This window comes from Lutjanus erythropterus, chromosome 5 (assembly GCF_056507025.1).
Source record: "Lutjanus erythropterus isolate fLutEry1 chromosome 5, fLutEry1.hap2, whole genome shotgun sequence".
In the NCBI taxonomy this organism is placed as follows: Eukaryota; Metazoa; Chordata; class Actinopteri; order Lutjaniformes; family Lutjanidae; genus Lutjanus; species Lutjanus erythropterus.
The window spans coordinates 35,985,231-36,012,165 of NC_139321.1; the positions used below are offsets into that span (position 1 = coordinate 35,985,231).

The following is a 26,935-nucleotide window of genomic DNA, read 5'->3' on the forward strand; positions in this document are numbered from 1 at the left end:
TGAATTTATTGAAGTGTTAATTGAAGTGTTAATTGTTTTCATTATCATAAAAACGAGTAAACACAACATATTTTAAAGTGTATTAGAGACACAGCGAGGGTCTCAGGAGAGATTTAACTCTCAAACGATGCATTCTGGGAAGTCTGCAAACATGCTGATCAGGTTTCGTCAGAAATAAAATTTAACGAGTTGAATGAACTCTGTAGAGCACATTCATTCAACTCATCATTTTAAGTCAAAAAAGTCTGGAAATGTTAACTTTAAGAGAATCGATTAGTTGATTCCACTAAATTCCATGATGTTTTTACAGTGTAAAGTAACATAAAAGAGAAATACAAGTATCTATCTATCTATCTATCTATCTATCTATCTATCTATCTATCTATCTATCTATCTATCTATCTATCTATCTATCTATCTATTTTATTTGATAAGGACAAACTGAAGTCAAGTATTACAGAATTTGTAGCAAATATTAATTTGCAACATTGATCCATAGAGGAGCTTTTGTGAAGATAATATACACAATAATATCTCAGAACTGTACTTGAAAGATTGTACTTAGTTACTTTACTTTACAGCTACTCAATTAAAAAAAATAAATATAAAACAATAAAGCATTCTTTCCTGAAAACATTATTGATTACTGAATTGATCACCCTTAGAGGTGTTTTCTTTGTAAGGTGACCAAAAATGTTTTTAAAGGAACTAAAGAGATAAAATGCTCAAGTGCTCTCATAATGTTGTGTTTAGAGGTCGTGATGATCACCTGGAGGTCACATAGTAACAGTACAGAGTGGTGATGTAGTACTTGAATAAAATGGTGATATAGCACGTTTTTTAGTTTTTTATCACTGGAACACACGCCTATCTGTGTGTGTGTGTGTGTGTGTGTGTGTGTGTGTGTGCGTGTGAGGCATCCAGCCGTAAAGAAACCCAACTCTCCTCCCCTCTGTTAGTGAAGGACAGTTTCTGTCGGCGGCGCGCTGAACGGACTGAACCTCCTCACACTCCGTCTGTCAGTCTGTCCTCGTTTGGTTGCTTATACTGCCTACTACGGGACATTTGCTATTGGTTCATCCCTCTCCTCTCTTCTCCTCCTCTCCTCTCCTCCTCCTCCTCCTCCTCCTCCCTCCCTCCCTCGTGTTGTATGTAAATCCGGTCGGGACTGAGCCAGTAGGTGAGGGTTGGGGCTGGTGGCTCCTGCCTCGGTGGCGCACAAGAGACCCGAGAGCGGCCGAGGTGAGATCGCTGCTGCGCCGTCGGAGCTGTCGGAGCTGTCCACTGTGCCGTGGTGCTGAACTCCACATCTCCTCTTCTTCTCCTTCTTCTTCCTCCTCTATCGGCTCTACATCGGTGATATTTTGGGACAGGATTAATCCTCGCTGGCTGTTAGAGGTGCAAACTTCTCCTGAGGACGCATCTCTCGGAAATTACAGCACAGCAGCCAGTGGATTTGACCGGAGCTCTCATTAATAATAGTTTGCCCAAAGTGTTTCTCCTCTAATCTCGCTTGGATTATCCTCCTGGATGGTTCACGTCTGGACACACAGGTAAGAAAACGAGATTCCGGTGTGTGCTTGTGTGTTTAGTTTAATTTTTTTAGATGCTATCCGAGCGTAAAAAGTCCCCCTCTGTGTGTGTGTCGCTATCAGACAGCTGAGCTTAACCCTCATCATCACTGAGGCGCCACAACTCTTGTCTAATGATCCGCCGGGTCACTCTCCTTGACTCAGAAAATATCTCTCGATCTACTGCCTCCAGCTTTTACCGCTTCAATTTAGTTGTCAGCGGCTCCCGGAGGCTCAAATCAACTGATGTGAGGAGGATATGTGAAGTTGAGATTATAGTTTAGCTGTTATTCTGTCAACACAATCAGTGTGTTTGAAACGGTTGGAGACGCGCCACGCTGCCCACAGAGCTTTTAATTTATCCGCGTGGTACTTAGTGTGTTATTTTTTTTTCCTCCTTGGCACGATAATCCTTGAGTGACACCGTTAGCAGCGCAGGGATTATACTTTTGTTTTTCATCCTCTGCTGTGCGCACGACTCATTTGGCTCCATGTTACCAGGCTCCCTTTTGCGCCTGAGACTGGATGAACGTTACTACAGTGACTGTGATGGTCTGAAATTTGGGGTCGTGTGTGTGTGTGTGTTTTTTTTTATCGCCAATGGTGCAGCAGATGGAGTTAGAGCTATACCTCTAAAGCCAGATTAAGTTCTGCTGCCATCGATACGACTCAGATTTACAGCCTTAAAGCCTTTCAAGAGGGTTCTGGTGTAGCATCAATGTTAGTTCTGGAGGAATATCACCTACCAAGAGCAATAAATACAAGTACATTTGAACAACCTGGATAATATAATTACTCTAAACCCAATTAGAATCATCATATATCTGTTAGAAGTGGTGGAATGTGACTTAATACATTTATTTAAGCCTACAAGTTTGAGGTACTTGTATTTTTCTGCAGTATTTTTTGTGTGGGTACTTTTATTCCATTATATCTAAGAGGAAAATGTATTCTGACAGCATTAGTTACAGATTACTTTTCAAATGACACATATCATGTGATATTGTTCTACATTATACCTCCTAACAGTGTCAAACTCTAGTTAGAATTGGCTGCACCTCTGCAACAAAGTTAGTAAATTTGAACAATTATCATATTATAAATACTGTAAAACTCAACTATAAATACTAGAAACATCAATCTATCTGCTGTGGTGGAATGTGATTAAATGCATTTTCTCAAGTACTGTGCTTAAGCTTGAGTTTGAAGAACTTGTATAACTGAACAGTTTTAGTTCCTTGTTTCTAGAGCTGACCCATACTGGAGTTTTGGGGGAGATGCCAATAGTGATTTTAGGGAGTAAATAAATTCTGATATGAATATATTGGCTAGTATTCTTTCTTTATTTATATTCATATAAAATCAAAAATGACATCAGAAGCAGTAAACTGTCATTGATATTTTTAATTATTATAATTAACTAGAAATAAAAAACTTAAAAAAGAAAATGGGTCAAATATACATAAAATGATGCCTAGAAAACTAGAAATAAAACAACAATCTGTATTATGTTCTTCTTCAAAAAAAAAAATACCAGACGACATGCCAATATAAACAGAGCTGTGCTGGGTCAATATCAGTCTGGCTCTACTTGTTACTTTAGAAATTACTGATAAGAAAATGCTAATTACAAATTAGCGACTCAATAATATCACAGTGTAACACTAACAAGGACCATAATTCTGCATTGAGTACTTTTACTTTCCACTTCTAATTTCTTAATAATACTTTCACACATATTCAATATAGGACTTTTACCTGTAATAGAGTATTTTTACTCCATTATTCCAGAGGAAAACATAATTTGAAAGCTTTAGTTACTTGTTACTTTACAAATAACAAAACCAAAGATGATGGCTGTGTTAAAATATCCATTGTTATGGATGAAACTTTCCAACAGTAATAATAGTTGGTTTTGTATATTTTCACCTGGATAAAAAAGTTAATTACACATTAGAGATTGAATAATATAATAGTGAAACATTCACAAGGGTCACTATTCTGCATTGAGTAGTTTTACATTCAATTCAGACTTTTACTTGTAAGTTGAGTGTTTTTACATTGTGGTGTTGCTACTTTTACTTAAATTATTGAGCCTCATTTCCAGGATGTCAAATACTAAATGCATTTTGGTTTGGTAAACATCAAGCACAACAACATAATGACTAAATAAATGAATGCAGACTGAGAGAAAAATCTCTGCAGATACAAACACCACCACACATTTCTGGCAGGTCATAAGAGATTACTTTTATACAAGTCTATACATTTAATGTTATTTAATGAAAATGTTGTATTTAATGCCTTTAAGTACTTTTACTTTTCACTTAAAGTCAATTGTGTTCATAATATCTTCAGATATACTCAATACAGAACATTTATTGACAGTTTTTTTTTTTTTTTTTTTTTTTTTACATTGTAGTGTTGCTACTGTTACGTAAAGGCAAAATTTCCTTGAAAAACCCCACAATGTATGGATCTATATAAACATAATCCCCCTCCATCATCACTTATGACCCACTAGAAGTGTGCTGTGGTGTGTGTATCTGCAGAGAGGCTGCCCTCTGCCTGTATTTTCTTATTTTCCCATTATTTTGCTCGGCAGGACACGTAACCAATCCAAAACATCAGCGTTTGACGTCCTGGGAATGAGATTCAACAATCAGCTTTCTTTCTGGTGCGTTCACGAACAGCTCGGACAAATCCTATTGATTTGTCTGCCTTTATATAGCAAATAATTGTATGATATTGTGTCAAATTTAATTTACATTGGCCAAAATCATAATTTGCCTTCAGGGGAGTTTGTAATCTGTACAGCGTGCGACACCATCTGTTCTTTAGACCCTCGATTCAGATGAGGTTCTAAGTCTTTTATTCCTACTTATTCATGAACTTGTCATTATACTGAGCCTGAATCCTGCGTTGTCTGGTGACGGGATTATTAATTTACACTAATAGGTAAAAAGTGACAAGACAAACAATGCGTTTGCTGATCTAAACAAATCCATAGCAGTCTGTGCGTCGTATTTCTTGACAAAGTTGACAGTCTTTGTGACTCACAAAGCACGCAGACACTAACGACAACACATTCCTCTAATTACAGCAGTAATTTAAATTCTTGTAGAGGAAGTGTGAATACTACAGAAACCATGCAGTTTGAGCGTTCAGCCATCTGTACGCATTTACAATCTAACTTCAGTCTCTTCTATTCCCACAATGCATTCACTTTATCTGTGAAGGCTCTTTGAAACCACAAGATATAATCTATTTTCAGTCGCGCATTAGATGAATGATGTTTTTCAAGGCTGCACTCATTAATTGATTCTCCACTTGAATACGAACCAGGGACCAAGTAATGTATCATTTATACAGCCTATATTGTATATTGTAATGTGCAGAGTATTGTGAGGATACTTGATGAACGTGCTGCTCTTTACATATAACAGACTCGATGTGGGAAGAGAGATAACACAGCGCTTGTTTTCAGAATGGCTTTGTGCTGAAATAACACTGACGCACTCAGTTCTGTTCAAACACACAAGCAGAGGTGGCTAAAGTACACACATCATTTACTCTAGCAGAAGTACAGATACTTGTTTAAAAACTACTAAAAGTAAACTAATTCAACTTCTTTATTCAAGTAATAAGTGGCGAAATAAAGGCTCTCAAAGTAAACAGTCTTTTTTCTGTTTCTGTGCAATGGTATCTTGTCATTTTCGTCTTGTTGTGAATTTTACAGTGTTTTTGTCGTCGTCTTTTACATAGTTTTCATCTTGTCATGTCTCTTAGGTTGTTTTCATCTTATGTCTTTTAGGTTGTCCTTGTCTTGCAATGTCTTTCACATTGTTTTTGTCTGATGCCTTATATGTTATTTTTGTCTTGTTTTTTCTTTTAAGTTGTTTTCGACTTGTTATGCCCTATTACATCCTTTATGCCTTACGTCGTCTTTGTTCGTCATTTACGTCATTTTGTCTCATCATGTCTTTTACGTCATTTTTGTCATCACATCTTTTGTGTTCATCTTGTTGTGTCCTATTATGGCCTTTACGTTTTTTTTTTTTTTTTTTTTTTTTTTTACAGAATTTTCATTTTCTTATGTCTCGTAAAATCTTTTACGTATTTTTGTCTTGTTACAGCTTTTACGTGATTTTAGGCTTGTTATGTCTTTTATGTTGTCTTCATGTTGTTTTGTCTTTTATGTCATTTTCATCTTGTTGCGTCTTGTGATGTCATTTTGTCATGTCATGTCCTGTCACATCTTTTAGGCCGTTTTTGTCTGGCGACGTTTTTGATGTTGTTTCCATCTTGTCAGATCTTTTATGTCATTTTTATATTTACATTTTTCACATCCTTTTTTTTCTCGTTATGTTCTATTACATCGTTTATATCTTACGTTGTTTTTGTCCTGTTACATCTATTATGTTGTTTTTGTCTTGTTATGTCCTATTACATGCTTTACGTCCTTTCCGTTTGTTGCAAAATTTTCCTTTTGTAATTCCTTGCAATGTCTTGTTACGTCTTTTACATCGTTTTCATCTTGTTGCATCTTTTACATCATTTTCATCATTACGTTTTTAACATAAGTTTTGTCTTGTTACGTATTTCACGTAGATTTGTCTTGTTACATCTGTCATCTGTGATATGCACCGATAAAAACACCAAAGAGTCTCCTAGTAGGAGTAGAAAGTACAGATATTTGGATTAAAATTTTGAGAATAAAAGTAAAAATAAATAAATACTCAAGAAACCTATTTAAGTAAATAAGTTAAAAAGCCAGACAATAGTGTTGAGAACATTGTCAGAGGGACAATATTTTGCTCCACCGCACCACAACCAGAAAAAAGTCTTTCCGCATCTTTTTTTTTTCGATAGCTCAGATCCAATTAAGCCATTTAACAACAGGTAGGAGAAGGTGCCAGCTGAGCAGGTAGTGGTGTTAATGGAGCTGCTCTGCTTTTCATTACAATGACTTTCTTCAAGCGCTGCAGGGAGGCAAAGGCTTTTGAGTCAATAATGCCTTTCACTAGACAGAGGGGGGGGGGGGGAAATCTAAGGAAAGTGATCAAAGCATTTCATATTTGAGAGGAAAAGCACTCTGTGTGAAGGTGTGGGCGCCCAGTAATGGCAGCTGGTAGCAGGGGGGGTAGATTTGGATGATGTGGCAATAAAGCTGTATGTTGGGAAGGAAAATTGCGTGAGTACTGAAAATGGCACCGATTTAGGGCCCTCACAATGATCTCAGGTGTCCTGGCGTCGCAGCAGGTTCAAAAATCTTTACCAATTACCCTCTGAGAGGCCTTCATGGGGCTGTTTTAGAGAGCAAACTGGTCTTAAGAGGCATATTTTTCTCAGAGTGCTACTTTTGTGCTATTCTGTACAGATGTAAGATGCATCCTTTAATTTAGCAACTCACTTTTCAATGCTAAGTCAGGTCCAAAATGTACATTACAACACTAATATTATGATATTACACTAGCCTCTTTATGGCTACTGTACCATCTTTTCTAACCTGCCAGTGGTTTGGGATACTGATGGGAGACTGAACAGCTACTCTGCAACATTCAAAGCTTTGGATCCCTGGGGATCTATGCAGTCCATTATGTTTACGTGTCTTTCTAACATTTACTGTACCATCATATTGTTACTGAAATAATATGTGAATAGAACATCGTGTATCAAAGTGCCATACTATGCTAGTCTACAGTATATTGTATGTGGCAGCATTATTGCATTTATTCAGTGAAAGACACATTAGGTTTCCCAGCAGATGGAGATTTACAAACTCTGCCACACTGGAAAACCCTCTGAATTCATCATCATATCATACTGTTGCACATATTGTCAAAGCGACTTTTGATATTTGGAAGGATGACTCGCTCAAATTGCAACAACAACAAAACATTTTATCACTTGGTATCCTGTCATGCTGATGGTTTTGGTTTAATTTGAACAGATTTTGAGAAACATCTCTGCACTTTCTGCCTTCACCCCAAAACAATGGACATCAATACACTATTTAAAGTTTCACGTTTCATTTAATAATGTTTCAAAGGCCAGGACACAACAGCACAAAAACAGTCATAGTTTTTAAGCAACAAATCCTGAAATGCATCAAACATAACAGCAAACATCATAAAACAGAAGCATAAAATCAGCACACAAACCTTAAATATCATTTATAAAACAATTTAAGAGCATTAAGTATAAGGAGATTTTGTGTTTTCAGTTCAAATCATTGGCACCTTTTGGTAATCAAGCATAAAATCAGAAGCATAATCCCTAAAAATAAAAAATCATTTTATAAATCATTTCAGGGCACGAGGTCCGCTGTGTAAGATTTACAAGGATTTATTGGCAGAATATGGCAGAGATGGATTATAATTAACATAAGTATGTTTTCATTAGTATATAACCATCTGAAAATAAGAATCATTGTGTTTTTATTACCTTGGAATGAGCTGTTTATGTCTATAGAGGGCAGAGTCCTCATCCATGGCAGCTGCCATGTTGAACTGCCCAGTAGCCCGAATGGACAAATCAAACATTGGCTTTTGTGAGTTTCGTGGTCACCATAGGTTCTTCTACTGCTTTGAGGAGGAGCATTTTTGCCATCTGCAAACCCACTACCCAATCCTTCACACTGATCCTTTAAATGGACTCTTTCTTTGGTGGAGAGTAGTTTGAATGAAAAGTTAACAGTGGGTTCTGTACATTATCCAGTGTAATGGGGTCGTTTTTGTTGACTTTAATGGTAACTTTTCAGTGCTTTGAGTTTTACAAATTAAAGGACCAATGTGTAATATTTAGTGGAAACTAGTGGTGAGCTTGCAGATTGCAACTAACTCGCTTCACACACCCCTTCCAAGCATGTTGGAAGCATGTTAACTGTGAGTTTTTACAAAATCTATAGTCAGTGTTTGGTTTGTCCACTCTGGGCTACTGTAGAAACATGGTGGTTCAACATGGCGGACTCCAAGAAGAGGACAGAGGTCCTCTTTAGATATCAATGTCTCATTCTACGATTCTTATTTTCACGTGATTATACATCAGTGAGAACATACTTATATATTATATTCCATTTCTACCATATTCTGCCAAAAGAGCCCTATAAATCGTACACACTGTACCTTTAAATTTAATCAACCTCCATTCTACTGGTGATGTGGCAGAAATTTTAGAGATGAATATGTCAAAACTTGGACAAATAAAACTATAGCTGTCGGCAAGGCTAAATATCACTGGAGCTGAGGGAGAAAATATGTTCTTTGTTCTTTTAATTTGGGTGAACTCAACCTTTAAAAGAATAACTGAACCTTTTGGGACGTGCTTATTTATTTTTTTCTGAGGGTTAGATGAGGAGATCAATATCACTCTCATGTTTGTGCCCAGAGCCAGAAGGTGATTAGTCAAAGTTAGCATAAAGACAGGAAGCAGGGGAAAACAGCTAGCGCGGATCTGGCCAAAGTTCAGGAACCAGCATGTCTAAAACTAACTAATTAACATGTTGTATCTCATTTGTTGAATTTGGTAAATCTAAGAATGACAATTTGTGGTCTACGAGGAGGGTTTTTTGACAGAACGTCTGTGCAGCTTCTCCACTGTTTGCCTGGCAAACTCACAGTGATGAAAAGACTCCGAGAAGTCACTGCACCCAGCTGTTGTTCTCCGAGAAACTGTTACAGCACTTAATTCGCACAAAGACATAGATTTTCATTTTTACCTGCAGCAAGTAAAGAAATGTTAAGCACAGACGCAGTGGCGTGAATCCATGGTAACACTTTCTATGAAGGTCATATCAATACTGCATTATAAGCACATTGTTTAAATAAAGTGACAGCACTGTATAAGTTTAGCAGCAATTGTTTGATGTTTATAAGACATCTATTTCAACTTGGAATTTATAATCTGTTATGATACATTATTACATGGCTTTGTTAAATACTCAATTCTGATTGGTCAATTATGGCATTCTATGGTCTGTTATTTCTATATAACAGACCATTGCTGTGGACACAATTCAGATCACAGACTCCAGTTTTAAGTTTTAAATAATTTTTATTTCAATAAAATCATTTTAAAATTAATATTTTATAAATAAATAACAGACCTTAGAATGCTGTAATTGACCAATCAGAAAGAACAAAACCATGTAATAAGTGGAATAATGTACAATGAGCAGTTCATTATTGTGAAATAAACCCCAACAGGATGATGCATCACCATGAAGGGGTTATTTCATAATAACAACCTGCTCGCTGTACATTATTCCATTTGTTACATGGTTACTTAATAAAAAAGTTGACACACACTTATGTGACACACAAAAAGGATTTTATGGTTTTATTTTGCAATCATGAACTGTTCTCTGTACATTACCATGCTTGTTACATGGTTATGTACCATAAAAAAATCAATAATCTGACACAAAATCGTAATTTTAAAATTATTTTAGTGATTTATATAATGATTTCATTGTTCCTCCAAAGTCTATGATCAGAACTGTGTCCATAGCAACAGCTGGTTTTGCATAGCAATGATTTGTTATACATAGCAACGGTCTGCTATACAGAAATAACAGACCTTAGAATGAGTCGAGTATTTAACAAAGCCAAATCCTTATAAATGCTTTACAACATCTTATGAATGTGCTTCAAACTAAGGATATGCCCTTTATTAAAAGTGTTACAGAATCCTTTCATTTAATTCTCAGCAGGAAAGTGAATAAGTTAATTTCCCAAAATATCAAACTATTCCTTTAATGTTCAAAACAGTCCTGTCTTCATTGAAAGAACCCACATGCACTGACTGTATTTTTCCAGAGTGGGTTTTCTAAGCAATCCCTGTTTCACATTCACAGTTACACACATTAACACCTGGGAGTTGCCCATTACAGCCACAGTGGCTCCACTGCAGCAATATGGAGAGTAAAGCACTTTTATAATGGGCCCATCAGTACTATCTGTACAGTATTTACTTTCTGAATCCTCCCCAAGCAGTTGACCAGCAACTCTGACTGTCCTCTTTCTGTGACCATAAGGCTATCAGCCTTTACAGTGCAGGGACCGCATTTCAAAAGGCAACAGATCAAATAAATCATGTTTACAGAGACTGTTGACCACGAAATAAAAAAAAATGCACCTTTCCTTCTACTTCTAGTGCTGCTTATCTGTCTGCATTATTTTGGTCTCAGTTGGCAAGTTTTGGAGACATCTGCCGTAGAGATGTCTGCCTTCTTTCCAATATAATAGAACTAGATGGTGCTCAGTTTGTGGTGCTCAGAGCACAAAAAAAAAAAAAAAAAAAAAAATTGAAAAAATCTGAAAATGCCTCTCTTTTCAGAAATCATGACCCAGTTAAAGCATTTACATACCAACAGTGACGCAGATAAATAGCACAAAAGTGTGAATATTTCAGAGGCGAAATGTCAACATAACAGACTATTCACATCAAACATGACGCTATTTTGCAAAGAAATCATTTAGCTTCTTAAAAAATGTGTCAGCATTGAGAGAACATGACCTGGTGATCCTTTTAATTAATAAAAAGAAAAACAACATACCTTGATGCACCTAATATTGAGAAAGAGAGGAGAACTTGATGAGTTTCACTGCTTGGTTCAGGAGCTGTTAATGACCCTCAGCCGCTTCGTGACGTATTTCAGCACCGCTGCAACAGCTGGCACCGAGCTTGAAGAAGCAGATGAGTCATTTCTGAGAGCTGTCTGACCCTGAGCAGCGGCTAGTCATTGTTAAGATATGATTTGTAAAATGCTCCTGCTGTGCTCAGTGCGCATTTGGCTCACTCGGTAGAAAAGGGGGTCGCCTGGTTGGAAGTTTAAACAAAGAGATTTTCCATAGACTGCTGAAGCTTAATATAAACACCATCGTCATACTGAAGCTCATTGTCTATTCTGCTCCACATGTTGTCTTTGAAATATTTGTCTCTGTAGTTTTTTCCCCCCCTTTTATCATATAAAAAAGTTCAGTGAAACGTGTGAAACAAGCGGTCCACCATGCAGTTTGATTGAACAGATGTGTTCATGTGATGTTCATGAAACTCAACAAAAAACTACCTCGTCCCCCAAAAAATAAATACATAAATAAATACATAAATAAAAGCTACAATGTTGTTCAGCAAAACTCCGGGTTTGGACAATGAAAAATATTAACATGCAAATCAATCACGCAAAAAAAAAAAAAAAAAGTGTCTGGTGTAAAAAGGCCTTTACCCAAGATAATCCATAGATCTTGTTGAGAGCAGTTTTATGTAGGAACTCCTTCTTTTTACTGGCCAACTGTGTCACTGCACAGAGGAAAGCATGCATCTACTCATGGGCGAGAGGCTTGTCCTCATGACATTAATGCTGTCCTCCTCGGCTGAGCTGCAACCTCTCGTCCATGAATGGATGCAGGCCTTCCTTCTGTATGGTGGGTACAGTTTGTGATTTGAGCAACACAAGCTGAGTGCCATCTGGATCCATTATATTCGATACAAAGCCAGACGGCTGATCACAACAAAAGAATCTAGATGGATAAAAAGCACTGCAGACCAGAGGAAAAATATGCACTTTTGATTCTGGGGTGAACTGACCCTTTAATATTTCTGAATGTAACACAACTCAAGCAATCAAAATCAGCTGCTGAAAAGCCTGATTTCCCCCTGTGGGAATCTAAATTTCAGATGTTTCCAACATGTTTTGTTGCACCAATTGTTAAGGTTTCATGTTTCATCTCAGCCCCAGCCCACCTCAACAATAACACTTCTAACATTGATTTCCCCCCTTCGCCATCCCTCCTCTTCCCACTCGGAGAGAAGCTGTAACCGCTGCCAACTCCCATCTGTGTCTCTGTGTCTGTCTTTGTTGTTCCTTTCTACAATACGTGGAATCTTTATTGTGCAGTAGACCCACACACATTGAGATGTGTTATCCTGCTGCCATGTTTAAGAGACACTACCTTCTGACATTCTTATGTCTCCTGGCGAGGAGGGGGTTTGTTTGATGATGTGAAAACCTGTTTTTTTTCCTCTTCTATTGTGCACATTGCATTTTTCTTTCATGTGAGTCTGCTGTTGCTGAAAGCGTGGAAAACAAACAGAAAGTCTCCTTTTTTAGAGATGGAAGCTGTTATAATGTAATTCAGATTATTAGCACGTGCTTAACTCGCCTTAATGATGTATGAGAATGTTGACTCTGTGTGCACTGAAGTCAAACATTTCCACTGGATCACATTTCTTTTTTCTTTGCTTCAAGGATCAATCTAAGGCAACAGAATGAGGCTCTGTCTCCTGACTTTTCAAACAGCTCTGGTTTTCTGAAGCATGACCTCCTCCACTCCATGTCTTGATTGAACTCCAAGTGGATTGTTAAATTGTTATTGTCATAACCCATTTCGTACAGTGCACCAGAACAAGGCTCTTTGTGGCTACTCTTAAAAGTAGCCGAGGCTGGGTGAAATATCGAGACACCTCTTCTCTCTGTCTCGGCGCTCTTCGGCAGATGGTCAGACCGTGATGGAAGTTGCACAAACCTTAAGGGTGAGGGTCAACAGGCTCGGGGTTTATGTGCTAATCCTGTCAGTGTGCTGCAAGCGGGCTGATGGCGAGTGTGGCTTGAGGCTTTCTAAAATAGGTTTCAGTGGGCGGGGGTGCTGGTGGTGCAGGCCAGGGCTTGATAGGAGACGTCATCAAGTGTGGATCTCGTTATAACATAAGGTGGGGAAAGTGGTGAAATTCAGCTATCTATCCACTTGGACTTGGGGGGTCAGCTCAATTTATGTGATTTACTGACGTTAAAATACCCTCTGCTCCCGGCAGTCTTTAAAGAGGTCAGTCAGTTAAACCAAGCTCCATTCTCAAAGCAGGTATTTTATGGTAGGACCATAGTAAAAAGTTTAGTTACACCTTCAATAAGACTTTTTCTGAGCCACTATGATCTATAGGTACAATCAGCACACGTCACACACACATTTACTCAGTAACACCGTTACAGTTTTCATGATGTCAAAACAGATTTTTAAGTGTGTTTATCATATACTGCCCTATATGTCACCTATACGAAGTGGTGGAAATACAAGTAAAACTAAGTACAAAGTATTTGTCTCAAAAACTACTCAGAGTATTAGTTACTTTTAAGTATTGTTTATTGCATTATCAATGGCAGGTATTCAGCTGAATGACGTTTGAACGTTGTCACCAAACCTTAGCTTGCTGCTGCATTTTTTTTTTCCTCCTTATCATGGTTGTCATTGGCCTGTTTGTGTTCAGATAGACTTTTTGGCTAAAACAAAATGCACATTAAAGGTTTGGATAATAATAATTAGAAAGAGTAACATTACAGATTTGAAAAAATACTTGTAAGTGCATGTACCCCGAAAATGTATTTAATTACAGTAACTTACATAGTTGTAAGTAATTACTTCCACCATCAAAAATGACAAAAAAGTAATTTTGTAGATATTTTTAAGGGTAGGAGTTTTTCTTTTCCCAGAAAATGCTTCAAAACTGTTGATGACTCATTCTGCGCTTGGGGGCGTCACTAAATCTGCATCCAGTGAAAAGCTTTCTTGCTCATGATGCAGCAGAGCATGGAAAGATAATCCATCTGTTCACTGGATGGTTTGCAGTGTTTCTGGGGGCATCGCTGTACAAAAGCACAACTTTATAACTTTATTCACTGATTTGGGTGAAAGTGGGTCATGTTTTATGGAGAAAATATTTTCCGTTTTTCCTTCTGTTGTCCTCTGGCTGCTCAGTTTCAACACTCAGTAAGTTAATTAACAAGCTTTCATGACAACACAGACAATGCTAACTTTAACAAAAGCTTACTTGTTGCTAAACTAGCTAACCTTAACTGTCAGCTGCCGGTAGCCAGCAACATAACTGGGCTCAGCAGCCTCCCAGTGAATATGAGCAAACACAGCCTCTGAGACTCATTTATGGAGCCTCCTGTTAGAAAGATAGATTTACTTGTTGCTTAAGTAGGTTAGCTAACAGCTAACTGTCATTAGCTTGGTTAGTCATGACTCAGCCCCAGTGTGCCAGTAGCTAACCTGGAACACCAGAGAGGTTGTACACAGAACTAGCTGAGAAGCCGTTCTGAGAAACTGTTTGGAAAAGGGCAGGCCCTCTCAAAACCCCATTTGGCAGGTGATTGGATGAATCATCTGCTTGTTATGTCTAACACGGACTAACTTCAACCAGTCAGATCAAACTCTTGCTGAAGCCGGTCAGGAGAAGAGGAGAGTCAAAACATCTTTCCCATGGAGGAAAGCCTTCAGTACCATTTGTTGCTCTTCTTTCAATGAAGAAATACTCTTCAATTCTGATATAACTGATGCTACCACAGTATCTACACTAATCTCTTTAGGAGCCACCTTTGTTTGTTCAAGATGAGTAACTTTCATGGATGCTTCTCATTGTCGTCACACCTAAAACCATGGCTATAGCGGTCAGCAGTCCGTCCTTGGATGCTGATTGGCTGCACCACTTTCGGTGCGGACACAAATGGATAACTCAAAGCCTGGCAAGATGGGTTCTCATGTGATCTTGCAAATCCAGGAATCAAACCCAGCAAGCAAGCAACCTCAGTACTGTATCCCTTTCCCTATTATCAAATTGGCCTATGTTGGTGTCAGAGGCCGATTTTGTCCTGATCCAGCTGTGTTCACTGGAGCCTCAGCCCGAAAAGACTGCTTTAACTGGGGGATTCAGTGCCATTGGCTACTGTAAATGCCAGTCAGTGTCTGTGACAAGTCCCTCCCTACAGCTGTCTGTTTTTGTTTTGTTTTTTACAGGAAATACATAAACAATAATAATAGAGTAAAAGTCCACCAGCAGTTTCATGAGAACACTAACCTATGCCCCAAATGTCACCCAACAGTTAAGTGATGTACGTGGTTCAGACCATGTGGCAGGTGTGTTTATGTTTATGTGTGAATTATTTCAAAAGTGGAGTCAGCTTCTATTAAAGCTACTACAAAGAACTGTCATATATTATGGACAAAGTGTTTCCAACACCTAAACACAAAATATTTGTCAAAAATTAAATTAATTAAAATCTTGTCCTGCTTCTTTTTCACTTGCTAACATGCTAGTCACTGTAGCTTTGCCTGTGAAAATATAAACAGACTTGTTTCATATTATTTCATGAAGAATCCATCTTGGTGGCAGACATTAAAAATAACTATATAGAAACAGCCGATCCTCTTGCAGATGGTCTTGTTTACTTTTATGGGAATCAGAATTAAATTGAGACAGTTTCATAACCAGTTAAAAACTTGCAATAAAACTTGTAGTTGCTTTACATTTGTATTTCCAAACACACAATTTATTCATGAATAATTTATTTGGGAAAATTTGATGTGTTTTAGAGGTTATGGGGAAGCTGTCCCCTCTGTCACTCCTGGGATCTGCAGCCAAAGACATCACAGTATGTCTCAGACATAATAATGCTGTTGTTTGCTGTTTGTTGGAAGCGTTTGACACTTGGGGAAGTGGGTGTTGAGGTGGTCTGGCCATGCGTTGCATTTTAATGGCATCGCAGGTCGCAGTTCAGTGTTCACCGCCGCCGTGGGCCAAGTGTGACGGCATTGTTCCGGGCACAGTACAGTAGATCAGATCAGTGTGATTATGTAATGATTGTTAACAATGAGAGAGCCAATGTGCCTCTGCCAGGCTTTTTCTTGCAGAGTTGTAGCGACAGCCTGTACCTCATGACATTTGAAATGGTCTATAAATTAAACAGCCGTAAAAGAAAAGTCAAGGTCCTTCCTGCCACTGCCTCGTATACGAAGACTCCTGCGATCATAAATGATTGTAATGCGGACCATATAACGCCAAAGTCTCCACTGTCAAATCTTTGTCATACAGAACTTATGAGTTCGCTCTAGAGCCGCTGCAACAAAAGGTCTCAAAACCTCCACTGTGCATGGAGACTGTTGGACATATTTCATATGCGATGCTCACTCACGCTCTTAATTGTTAATAATTGAGGCTTTTGGATGAATTTAAGGATACAACAGCACACAGTGGGCTGTGTATGATTCTCAGATGTCGTGCCAAGCCAGACAGAAATCCTGTACATCACAAAAGATATATTAGAATCACTTCATTTTCTCACTGGGTGGTTATTCAGAGCTGTGATGAATAATGGCCTCGCTCCCTGGGGATGAATTAGTTCAAATTTTCATACAGTACAAACTGGCAGACGGGTTCTGGTCACAGTGTGCTATCTGGCATTTCTTAGAGGACTTAGAGGAGGTGGATCAAAGGCAAATTATATACTCTGAGGAAGTGAGCGCAGTCGATAGAAGCCAAAAAACTCTGTCCTACAGTTTTTCTGCAAGTTTAAGTAGATAGTGCTTCATTAGGTTTATACACTTTAATTAGTTTTTAGTTACTTGACAGTTATGTAAATGTATGTACAGTTTAATGTATTTTTTATCTAACCTTTCAATAAAAAATCGAATGAAACGTTATTGACAAAAATCAATCTCAACACAAAATCCATCTAATAGCTGTTCTGGGATTTTCAATTACACAATCTTCCTCTGCAGATTTTGCCAAGCTGTCACATAGCTGCAGATGCTGAAATGTTCATTTTTAAGTGCACTTTAAAGGCATACTATGCAGGGTAGTCCCAAAAAAACAATGCATACACTCATATAAAAATAATCCCTCTCAATCATCACTTATACCCACTAGAAGTGTGAAGTGGTGTCTGTATCTGCAGAGATGTGCCGTCTGTCTATGATTTTTTTTTATTTTGTCACTATTTTGCCATGTTGTGGATGATTTACCAGCACAAAGTATCTGTACTTGATGTCCTGGCAATGATTCTCAACAATCGACTGTCTTTCTAGTGCATTTACAAACAGGAAGTTGCATGTGACATTTTGCCTTTTGACATTTTTTTGCGAAAAGTTGGGTAAGAAGTGCAGCATCACTCTCATGGCTCTGCAGTAAATACAAAGCCTCCACTAGTAGAGGCAGAAAACTGCGATCCTGGCTTTGGCAGGTTTATTATGTTATCTTAGTTTGGACAGAACTGACATGCCAAAGAGGTATTGGCTCACTGGCTTTGGGTTTAGATTGAACGATTACTCTTGACAGTTCAATCAGTGTCAGAATTATAATTTTAAACTGTAGTCAATCAAGTTAGTTCAATGAAATTCCTAAATCATTCAAATCCAGTAATTTCTCACAGCAGATCTGTCATAAGCATATTTGGGTATCTAGTCTGCAATACATACTTTTTCTCCATTGTTATGTCTTATGTGTATCTGCTCTGCCTGTGTGTGTGTCTCACAGACACGGAGCGGAGGAGAGACACAAAGGCAGTTGGACGCTACGTTTTTATACAGCCCCGACCTCAAAACCTGCATGCTGTTATTGGCTGGGGGGCTACGCAGCACTGCCCAAAGGCTGAAGCCCAGAAGCGTCCTGAACACAGCAAAGTATGAGAAAATAAGAAAACACAGGCGGAGGGCAGGGACTGTGCAGATATACACACCATCATACGCACTGTTGGCACTGAAATTTAGCAATTAGTTGCAGTTAGTAGTTACTTTTCTCAAAAGTAATTGAACTACTTTACCACTTATTGCTTATAAAAGTAATTAGTTACCAAAGAAAGTAACTTTTTGTTATTTTTAAATGTTTGCTTTAATGCTCTTGTTAATTCACACATGGCCATATAATTTTAGTTAAAAAATATTAAATCATTTTACCCATTTTAGCACTGATAAAATTTAAAAATACTCCCACCCAGTATAGGATAGCAATGACTAGTATTAAGCTACACTTTTATTGGCTGTGGTTTGAACAGTAAAATCTACTTATATGATCAACATTTTATATTATCAATGATGGAAACAAAGCTCACATTCTCTGTGCTCTCTTGCGCCACTTTAAGGTCGGGTGACTTTATATCCCAGAACGGGGAATAGGCCACATTTCTGTGCAACGTCTGCTGTCCTCTGCAGTCAAGAAAAAAGTAAGGAGTAAGAAGCCCATTTAAATTTCAGTAATTGTAATTGCATTATTAATTTGAAAGAGTAATTAGTTACATGTCTATTTATCACCAAAAGTAGTGGAATTACAGCATTCCCAACAGTGGTAGTCAGTCAGTTCAGTAAATTTCCTAAATCATTCATGTTCAGTAATTTTGGACAGGGACTCTGTCATATGCATTTGGGTATCTAACTTGCAATACACATCCTTTCCTCCATCTTATATGTTGTATTTATATGTTAAAGGTAGAATATGTAGGATTTGTCAATTGCTGCTTGTGAACTCAAGTTTGACCCTCTGGTCTGGAGGGATAGAGAGTGAATGAAACTAAGGGAGCAACACTAGCAATTTTCTGATTTTTGTTTTTCTGATTGTTTCAACAGCCGTTATGTTGTGTTATGAAGTGAACCTTCATCCTGTTGCTGTGTCCTCAGTCTGCTCTGCCTGTGTGTGTGTATGTGTTTGTGTCTCTTCCTGCAGCTCTCACAGAAAGAGAGCAGAAAACAGAGTCAGAGGAAGTGATGTAACCTTTTTAGAGTCCAGACCTCACAACCTGCACGCTGGTATTGGCTGGAGGCTACACACCACTGCCCAAAGGCAAAAAAAGAGGGCAGGGTTGGTGTAGATACATGCACCACCACAAACTTGCACTGTGAACCCTGATAAGTTAGCAGTACTTCAAAAAATCAATGGAATAAGTTACCAAAATTTTTCTTGAGTTCATAAACTCAAAAGTTGGAGATCATCAGAACCTATCTGGAGTAAGTGATACATGTGGGCATTGATTACAAAAAATAAAAGATACAATTATTGATTAAGCCAACTTGAATATTTTCAGTAAATGCAACTTTTCATTCACTGCTCTCATTGCAATAATAACAGAACTGAATAAGAATTAAAGTATGAAAATCCATTATTTTATGTTCAGCACTCTCAGTATAGTGTTTTAGGGATTTTTTCCAGGATCTTATTTCCCTCATTAATCAAAAATTTTGAGTTTAATTAAGATTTACTAACAAATAATTAAGCATTTGGTTTATGGTAGGTCATTAGTGATACTTGGTGGAGATTAGTCTTATTTGAGTTTATACATTGTTGATTTTTTTGTTGAGTAAATCCCACATGCCTTAAAATAGACATAAAAATTGAGAAGCCGACAAAGAAAGATGTGAAAATGTGAAACTGACAATGACACATCCCGTCTGCGAGTTCAGACAATGATGTTCAAGTCCCTGCAGGATCCCTAAGCCAGTCTTAGCGATCACTGAGAGCTCACGGTCCATAACACTAAATATCTGTAGTCCTGCTGAGAACAAAGCAGGCTGCTAAGTTAGAAACACATCAGAGGCTCATTAACGTTCCAGTGATTGACCAGCTGAACTCTGGTTACCCTCATGACTTCCTCAGTGTTTTCACTCCTCTAAATCCCTCGCCTCCACTCGATGTATGCACCAGTCTTACAGCTGACATCACTGTGATTCAAACAGAACTCCTTTCATATCTCATATACAGTATGAGAGTCATCCAAGACTTAAATGAGATGCCGGTGTTCTCAGGGAAGGGAAATACCTGCCTGGCTTTGTTTCTGATACTGCCGCTGAATTCTGGTGAAGCACCTACTTTTCCGAGCACGAGCGTCATTGAAATTCTGCATTTGATTTCAGAAGTTTCTCTGCCTAGATTTGGACTGCCTGCCAGGATTTATAGCAGATTAACTTTGAAAGTGATTTAGCTCTCGGCTTCTGCAGTCGCTACCGGCGCAGAAAAATAACTTTTTCTCATCCACTATTACAATCCTTACTGGCTCACATATTCCCACATTCACTCTATAGTCTAAACATGCAAAATATGATCTGTTTGTGTGACCCCGATAGTGGCAGCGGAGTATATCAAAAGTTAATTAAAGGGGTGGGTGTAAAAAGAGATGATTGACAGTCATGAACCATAAATATAGAGGAGGCACAGCACTATACTGTAATCACACACACATACTACACATTAAATGCACTCCCTGTGGGAAAATGTAACCATGGTGCACAGCGGATTTAGTGGAGAAACAGTACGCCAGCATGAGTTCAAAGCTCAGTGTAATCACATTTTATGCTTTTGGATAGATATCTGAATGAAACAGATAACAGCCTCATAAAAAGGACGGGGGATAATGAATTATGTCATCACAACAATGCAGCCAACACATTTACACAAGGGCCTATCTCCTTCTTTATCTGTTACCTTGTGGCGAAGGGGATGCACTGCTGCTATCCGCTTGGCATTTGGAGCCGTGCGTCCTGTCTAATGAGTCAGCTGATATCTGAGCGGTGGTATCCTAAAGGTTCAGAAGCAGAGTTGCAGACGGCAAGTTGCTTCTGTGAAGTCCAGTGAAAGTGAGGGCTCACGCATCCGAAGACGTCTGAGCTTATTATGTGCTGCAGGGACAGAGATTTGATTGATTGGCCAGTGAATGACAAGATCAGTTTTTCTGAAGCTGTTTTCTGCTGTTGTTCAATAACGTTAAAAAAAACCTTGTCTTTTTTCACCCTTTATTTAGCGGGATAAGTCAATTCTCATTTACAATGACGACCTGGCCAAGAGGCAGCAGCAGGAGGCAAGTCGATAAAAGACAATTAAACATAAATACTTTTACAACAAGAAAACAATCTCATGCGAAACATATGCAGTATGTACAGCAACAGTGTTCCTGAAAAGCAGTGACATAACAAGTCAGCATCGGGCCACAGCGCAAGATTATCAAACAGGTCCCTGCCCATCACAATCAAAAGTAATTTAACATAATGTCAGTGATGAATGAAAGAAGTGAAGTCATGCAGCTTTAAAGCGACCAACAACAGCGAAATGCACCGCACAGTTGACACCAAAGTGAAATCAAACAAGGAAAAAAGATCGCTGTGATGTAGAAGAGGAGTCATAATAGCGAGGCCAAGATAGTGATAGACTCACCTACTTGACATACTCTGGTGTTGGAGCATTATAACACATGAAAACATAATCGCTGACAGAGCATTTGTCTATACGTATATAAAAACAAAGTGGTGACAGTGTACCTTAACACAGATGAAAATACAGCATATGCCTTCTGACGGCACGCCTTCACATTGATGTTATTCATGTTTCCAAGTATGCATTAGCCAGTCGACAAAAAACACAAGTGTGTTGGTTCATTATTAGTTGAATAAATAACAAATACTTAACATCATAAGCTCATTTTCCTTGGAGACAACTTGTGTTTGCTATTTCGTCTGTCTGAAACTTTTGTTTCTTGGCCGCTCCTTTCAGTTTTTGCTTCTTTTTGTGTTTGTACTCCACTGCTCGTCTCTTACTCACTTGCTGTCTTGACACTTCGCATGCTAACTTTTCTGTGTTCATTTTCCCTTGCAGCAGTATTGCACATGTGCACTGCAATAACCCAGAAATCCACACGGACACACTTTGTATATTTGAACATCAGATCGTCCATTAAGCTTTGTGTGCTGAAATGTAGAAATTGCTTTGTTAACACAATGATATAAAAAACTGTGATCTTTTGATACGTTAGTGGCAAATCACATAAATGTTGGAGCTCATGAGGTAAACTAAATTGTTGGAGTCAATCACTGTCCCTAACGCAGCTGCATTACCTGCATATACGGTAGTTGTGCTGCTGCTGAAGCAAGTCCAGAAGCAGGTACAGTGATCAGAGACTATTAAACTTACTAAATGTGGTTAACAGAATGAGTGTGTGGAGTTTTAGCTTTTTTTTGCAGCTCGTTCCAGTCACTAGGAGCACCAAACTGGACTGAGAAATGGACAAAGGAGGTGTGGACTTTTGGGATGACCGTGTTAATGAAATTGCTAGAGCGTACATTGCAGTTACTGTTGGAGATGTTGAACACTGAGCAGAGTTATGGGAGGGGGGGTCTGCCAGTAATAGTTTTATAATTGAACTGATATCAATGGATCAGTCACTGGGTGTGGAGTGACGGCCAGTTGACTAGAGAGCACAGGTTACAGTGATGAGCACTGGGGCACCAGTAAATCTAGATGGGAACTGGGGTGTGCTTTGAAGTTTTTGGCATTCTGTTTTAGCCAATTAACTACAAATCATATAGTTTCCATAACTGCTGAGCATTTCAGTTCACGTCAGTGTGATAAATACCAACCTTCAGGTATGTTAGTAATGTTGGCTTCTACTCCGCAAAGGCTGTTACATTATCGTTTAATATTACAGTCACAACAACACTCACATCCACCTCATCATCACAGTCAATCAATCAGACTTCATTTGTGCTGCACCACTTGTGCAGGATTGCAATGAAAAATGTTTAAAAATACAATAAAAATATAGCAATACAAATGAAAAAACAATTGCATGATATAAAAGGTAATATAAGGAAATGAGAAAATAGGAAATAAAATAGATAACATGTATAGGCACTGTCCAGACAAATAAAGTAAATTGAAGGGAACTGGTCTGCAAAAGTCAATTGGACTGTCTGCACGTCCACTTAGTAATTTGTATTTTTTATGTGCAAAGCAATTCCAGGCAAAGTTCCTACTTATTTATGTTACAGTTACTGGGAGGTTCGTATCCATTTGTAACTAACTTTGAAGTCAAATGCCCACTACCAGCCAACATAAACATGATCAAACATGGAGCGTGCCTGAGTATATCTTTATAAAATACATATTAATGTTGTATTTTAGTGTATTTTCACCAAATTTGCAGCTACAGTTGTAGTTAAAGAGTAGAAGAAGACATTGCATCTTGGTTATATTGGTGATATGGCTTCTGAAATTTAGATTTTATACCAGGAGAGGATAAAAATCTTTTTTTTCCTTAACTGCATCTCTATTTACTGTAGAATAGAAACAGGTTTAGTGACAATCGATTAATAGTCTTTAGCTTCTTGCCCATCAAAGGAGACTGGAAGTCTGTATGTTTTTGCCAAAATAAAGATTAGTTTATCTTGGAATATGGAAATCAACCAAGTAAAATAAATACAAAATATATATGTATATATGTATATTTAAGGCTATATATATATAAATAAATAATTTAATAAAGATTGTATCAAACCAAACATTCCTACAGCGAAGTACATTACACACACAAACCCCACATGCACACCACACAAACATGCTTAGGTTCCACTGAGATACTAGTACTACTTTCATTATGGTGTGGACATAGACACAAGTTAAAGGGATAGTTAAGGTTTTTTTAGGGATTTATTCATAGTCAGTGTTTAATCTACAGCCGTTCTACTGCTGCCTTGATCTGTTAGTTAGTCGGTGTGTATTTGGTGTTTTAAAGGTTCAGATTTATTTAAGTCAAACAATAATGCAAATAAACTAATGAACTGAGGCAGAGTAGACCAGCAACTCCTGTGTTCTGCAATGTAAAATTACTGATTTCATCAATGGAGCTGTGCACAAGAGAGTAATATTTGGCTGATATAACGACAGAAAAGGTTGTCTGATGTTGAGGTAAAGCAGGGAAAATATTCTGAACATGGTGTACACTTCAGCTGGTATTGATTTTTCAGGTGGGCCTTTGTTTAAGTGGCTAAAATATGTTTTAATGGTGACCTTGTCCAGAGCAGTACATTACTTAGATTCCTACAACGGTACTGCTGCTACTGGGGGCATGCCAACCAGTGTCCACTGTTGGTAACACCGATTATGGATAAGTACCTCCTGCAGCTCCACTTCAAAAAACCCAAACTGTCCATTTAAAGTTCTGCAAGTTCAGACACTGTGCTCATTCCTTAATTTATATTCACTGGACAACATTATTATTCTTCCAATGTGGTCACCTCATGGTATGATTTCCTTGCTTGGACTTAGTCAGGACTTAACTAGAAGCTGCTGAACAGAAGATTCACAAGTTGTGTTGCTTCTAGTTGAGAAAGAAGGCTACAATCCCACTCAGAAATACTGTCAGCTGTGTGAGACGGGGTGCCAGGATGATTTAGAAGGACTGCAGCTGTGCTTCATTTTCACCCCTGAATGTTTTGAATCTGATAATTTGTTGACTGTCAAGTTTCTGATGTCATTAGTGTACTTCTTTATGCAGGCTAGGTTCACTGAGCAGAAGTGCAATTTGCAGCAGCGCCACGCTTCACGACGCACGGTCACACCTGAGAGCTGCCCCGAACAACCAGTTTTCAACTACTCGCCACTGAGCGGGCCCACCGGAGCAATTGGGGGTTAAGTGCACCTTAACAGTGGGTAATGAGGTAATGAGAAATCACTCAGTCCGTCACATTCAGATTTATCATTTGGTACTGAAGCAGAGTCTTGAATCAAACTGGTTTATTATTGACTCTCTCTCATGTTACCTTCAAACACCTGAACATATCAACTTGGAAGACTTTATATAATCTTGACCAAAATGGAGAGGCAAATAAAAAATGTGACATTATAACATTAGCACTTCTATATCTGGGTCTAACACTGACTACACAATATTCCACTTTTTTCTTCAATCTGAAAGACTAAAAAGGTTTAAATGGCAAATGAAAATGAATATTCCCCTAACAATTTCATTACTTGCAGCCGTACATTCTCCAATTATGGACACTTCTTTGCCTTGAAATTGGAAGTTTTCCACTGGTGGCAGACTTGTTTGACTGTGCATACACAGCCTCCTTCTTTTATTCACTAAATCATCCTCTTGAAAAGGTCGACATTGTGATATTTGCACATATCCAAAAACCAAATCTAGTACCCGAGTCTTTAATAACGTTTTAAAAGTAGGCGTGTTTCTCCCCGCGACCAGAAATATTTTTTAATCCAAATTTTTTATTGACTTTTTCGTTTTATAATCAATGTAATGCAGTATAATAAAACCCACTACAGTAAGTCAATGAAAAATAATTAACAAAACAAACACAACAAACAACAGACAAAAAATAATGGTAATGATAAAGAAAGAAAGGAATAAAAAGAGAGAGAAGAAAGAAATAAAGTACAAAGCACATTTACAACACATTTTTTTCTCCTTTCTTTACATACATTTAAAATTAGACCAGACTCCCCTTCTTCCTTGCTACCGAAGATTCGAAAGAGGCAGTGTCCATCAACAGCGTTAACCATTCATCAGAAACAGGCTTTGTGAAGCGAAGAGCAGTCCTAAAAGTGCCAATAAATCCTGCCAGCAAGTCCACATTTTTGTTTGGATATACCTGGTGGTAGAAGAGACCGCCTCCTACCAAGCACAGCCGGGGAGATTCTGGCAGTGGTTTATGCACCCGCTCTCCAAGACATTTGACCACTCGCTTCCATAAAGGAGAAACAAAAGATAGTTGCTCTGTTTACAGCACAGAGCTGACTACAGACAGACAAGATGCTGTGTGTCGCAAACGGCAGTTAAAACTGAGATGCATATTATAAATAAACTTCTAAATAAAACCAGAATAATACCAGTGTATCCCACGTGTCTTAATCAGAATATGCCACATTCAGAATATCTAACAGGAACATACTGTTTACATGACCTGTGTCATATTCAGAATATTGACATATTCTGAATAATAGTGAAAAATTAATGTGGTTATTGGAAAAATGCCAGATTGGATCCATGAATATCTTTGGGGAATTTTCATGAGTGACACGTCCCCAGTTCCTCAATAACAGGCCTTGCAACGTGCCTGAATAAATCCCTTAAACTTATTTGTTTGGTTCTGCTCAGTGACCTGAAGTAGACTGTGGTTGTAGTGGACAACTTCCAGGTGGGACTAAGTGTAAAAGTGTTCAAATACAGAGTTCACTGCGTGCACTCTCATTCCCTGGTCAAGTTCTTTCTCTGCAAGAAAATCCTCTGCTGGAAACAAGAGGGCAGAATCTGTACTTGCTTTTTTTCTTTTGTCTTCTTGAGGAATAGAGAAGTTTGTATTTGTGACCATATCCATCCTATCCTGATTCTGTCTGTTATCAGGCAATGCAGTAACTGATTTTTTCATTTGTTTGTTTGTTTTGGCCATTTGGGGGCAGTAGAACTTGTGAACACAACATCAACATCACATCATCAACTTTTAAAATGATGTTGAACTTGTTATCAGCAGCAGTTAGGGAGCAGCATTATCACTGGTTTAAATGTACATTATTTAAGCTCTGCCACTAGGAGTCTCTCACATTAAAACAGTGACAAAAGATGTCGTTTGATCATGTCACGAAGTAGTGCGGGATCGTGGGAGTTGCTGTCTTCACTTTCAAACAACTGGCATGACTCAGGGACAAATCTTTTTCATGGTAACGTTGTGAAGCACTTGTCAAAGCCAGCAGGCTAAATCCAGCCCAGTACCTCACTTTACGTGGCCCATGAGAGCTTGCAAAGAATTTAACAGAACAATGTG

General features: G+C 38.2%; 1 protein-coding gene across 1 annotated transcript in view; it reads left to right on the forward strand.

The window, feature by feature from the left end:
- The first annotated feature begins 1,051 nt into the window (after positions 1 to 1,051).
- The window catches only part of fstl5 (follistatin-like 5), a 260,880-nt gene continuing 234,996 nt past the window's right edge, over positions 1,052 to 26,935 (forward strand). The window contains exon 1 of the mRNA XM_084719758.1: positions 1,052 to 1,553. Within this exon, the coding sequence (XP_084575884.1) occupies positions 1,531 to 1,553 (23 nt within the window). The 5' untranslated portion in view covers positions 1,052 to 1,530. The remainder of the gene's footprint in view (positions 1,554 to 26,935) is intronic.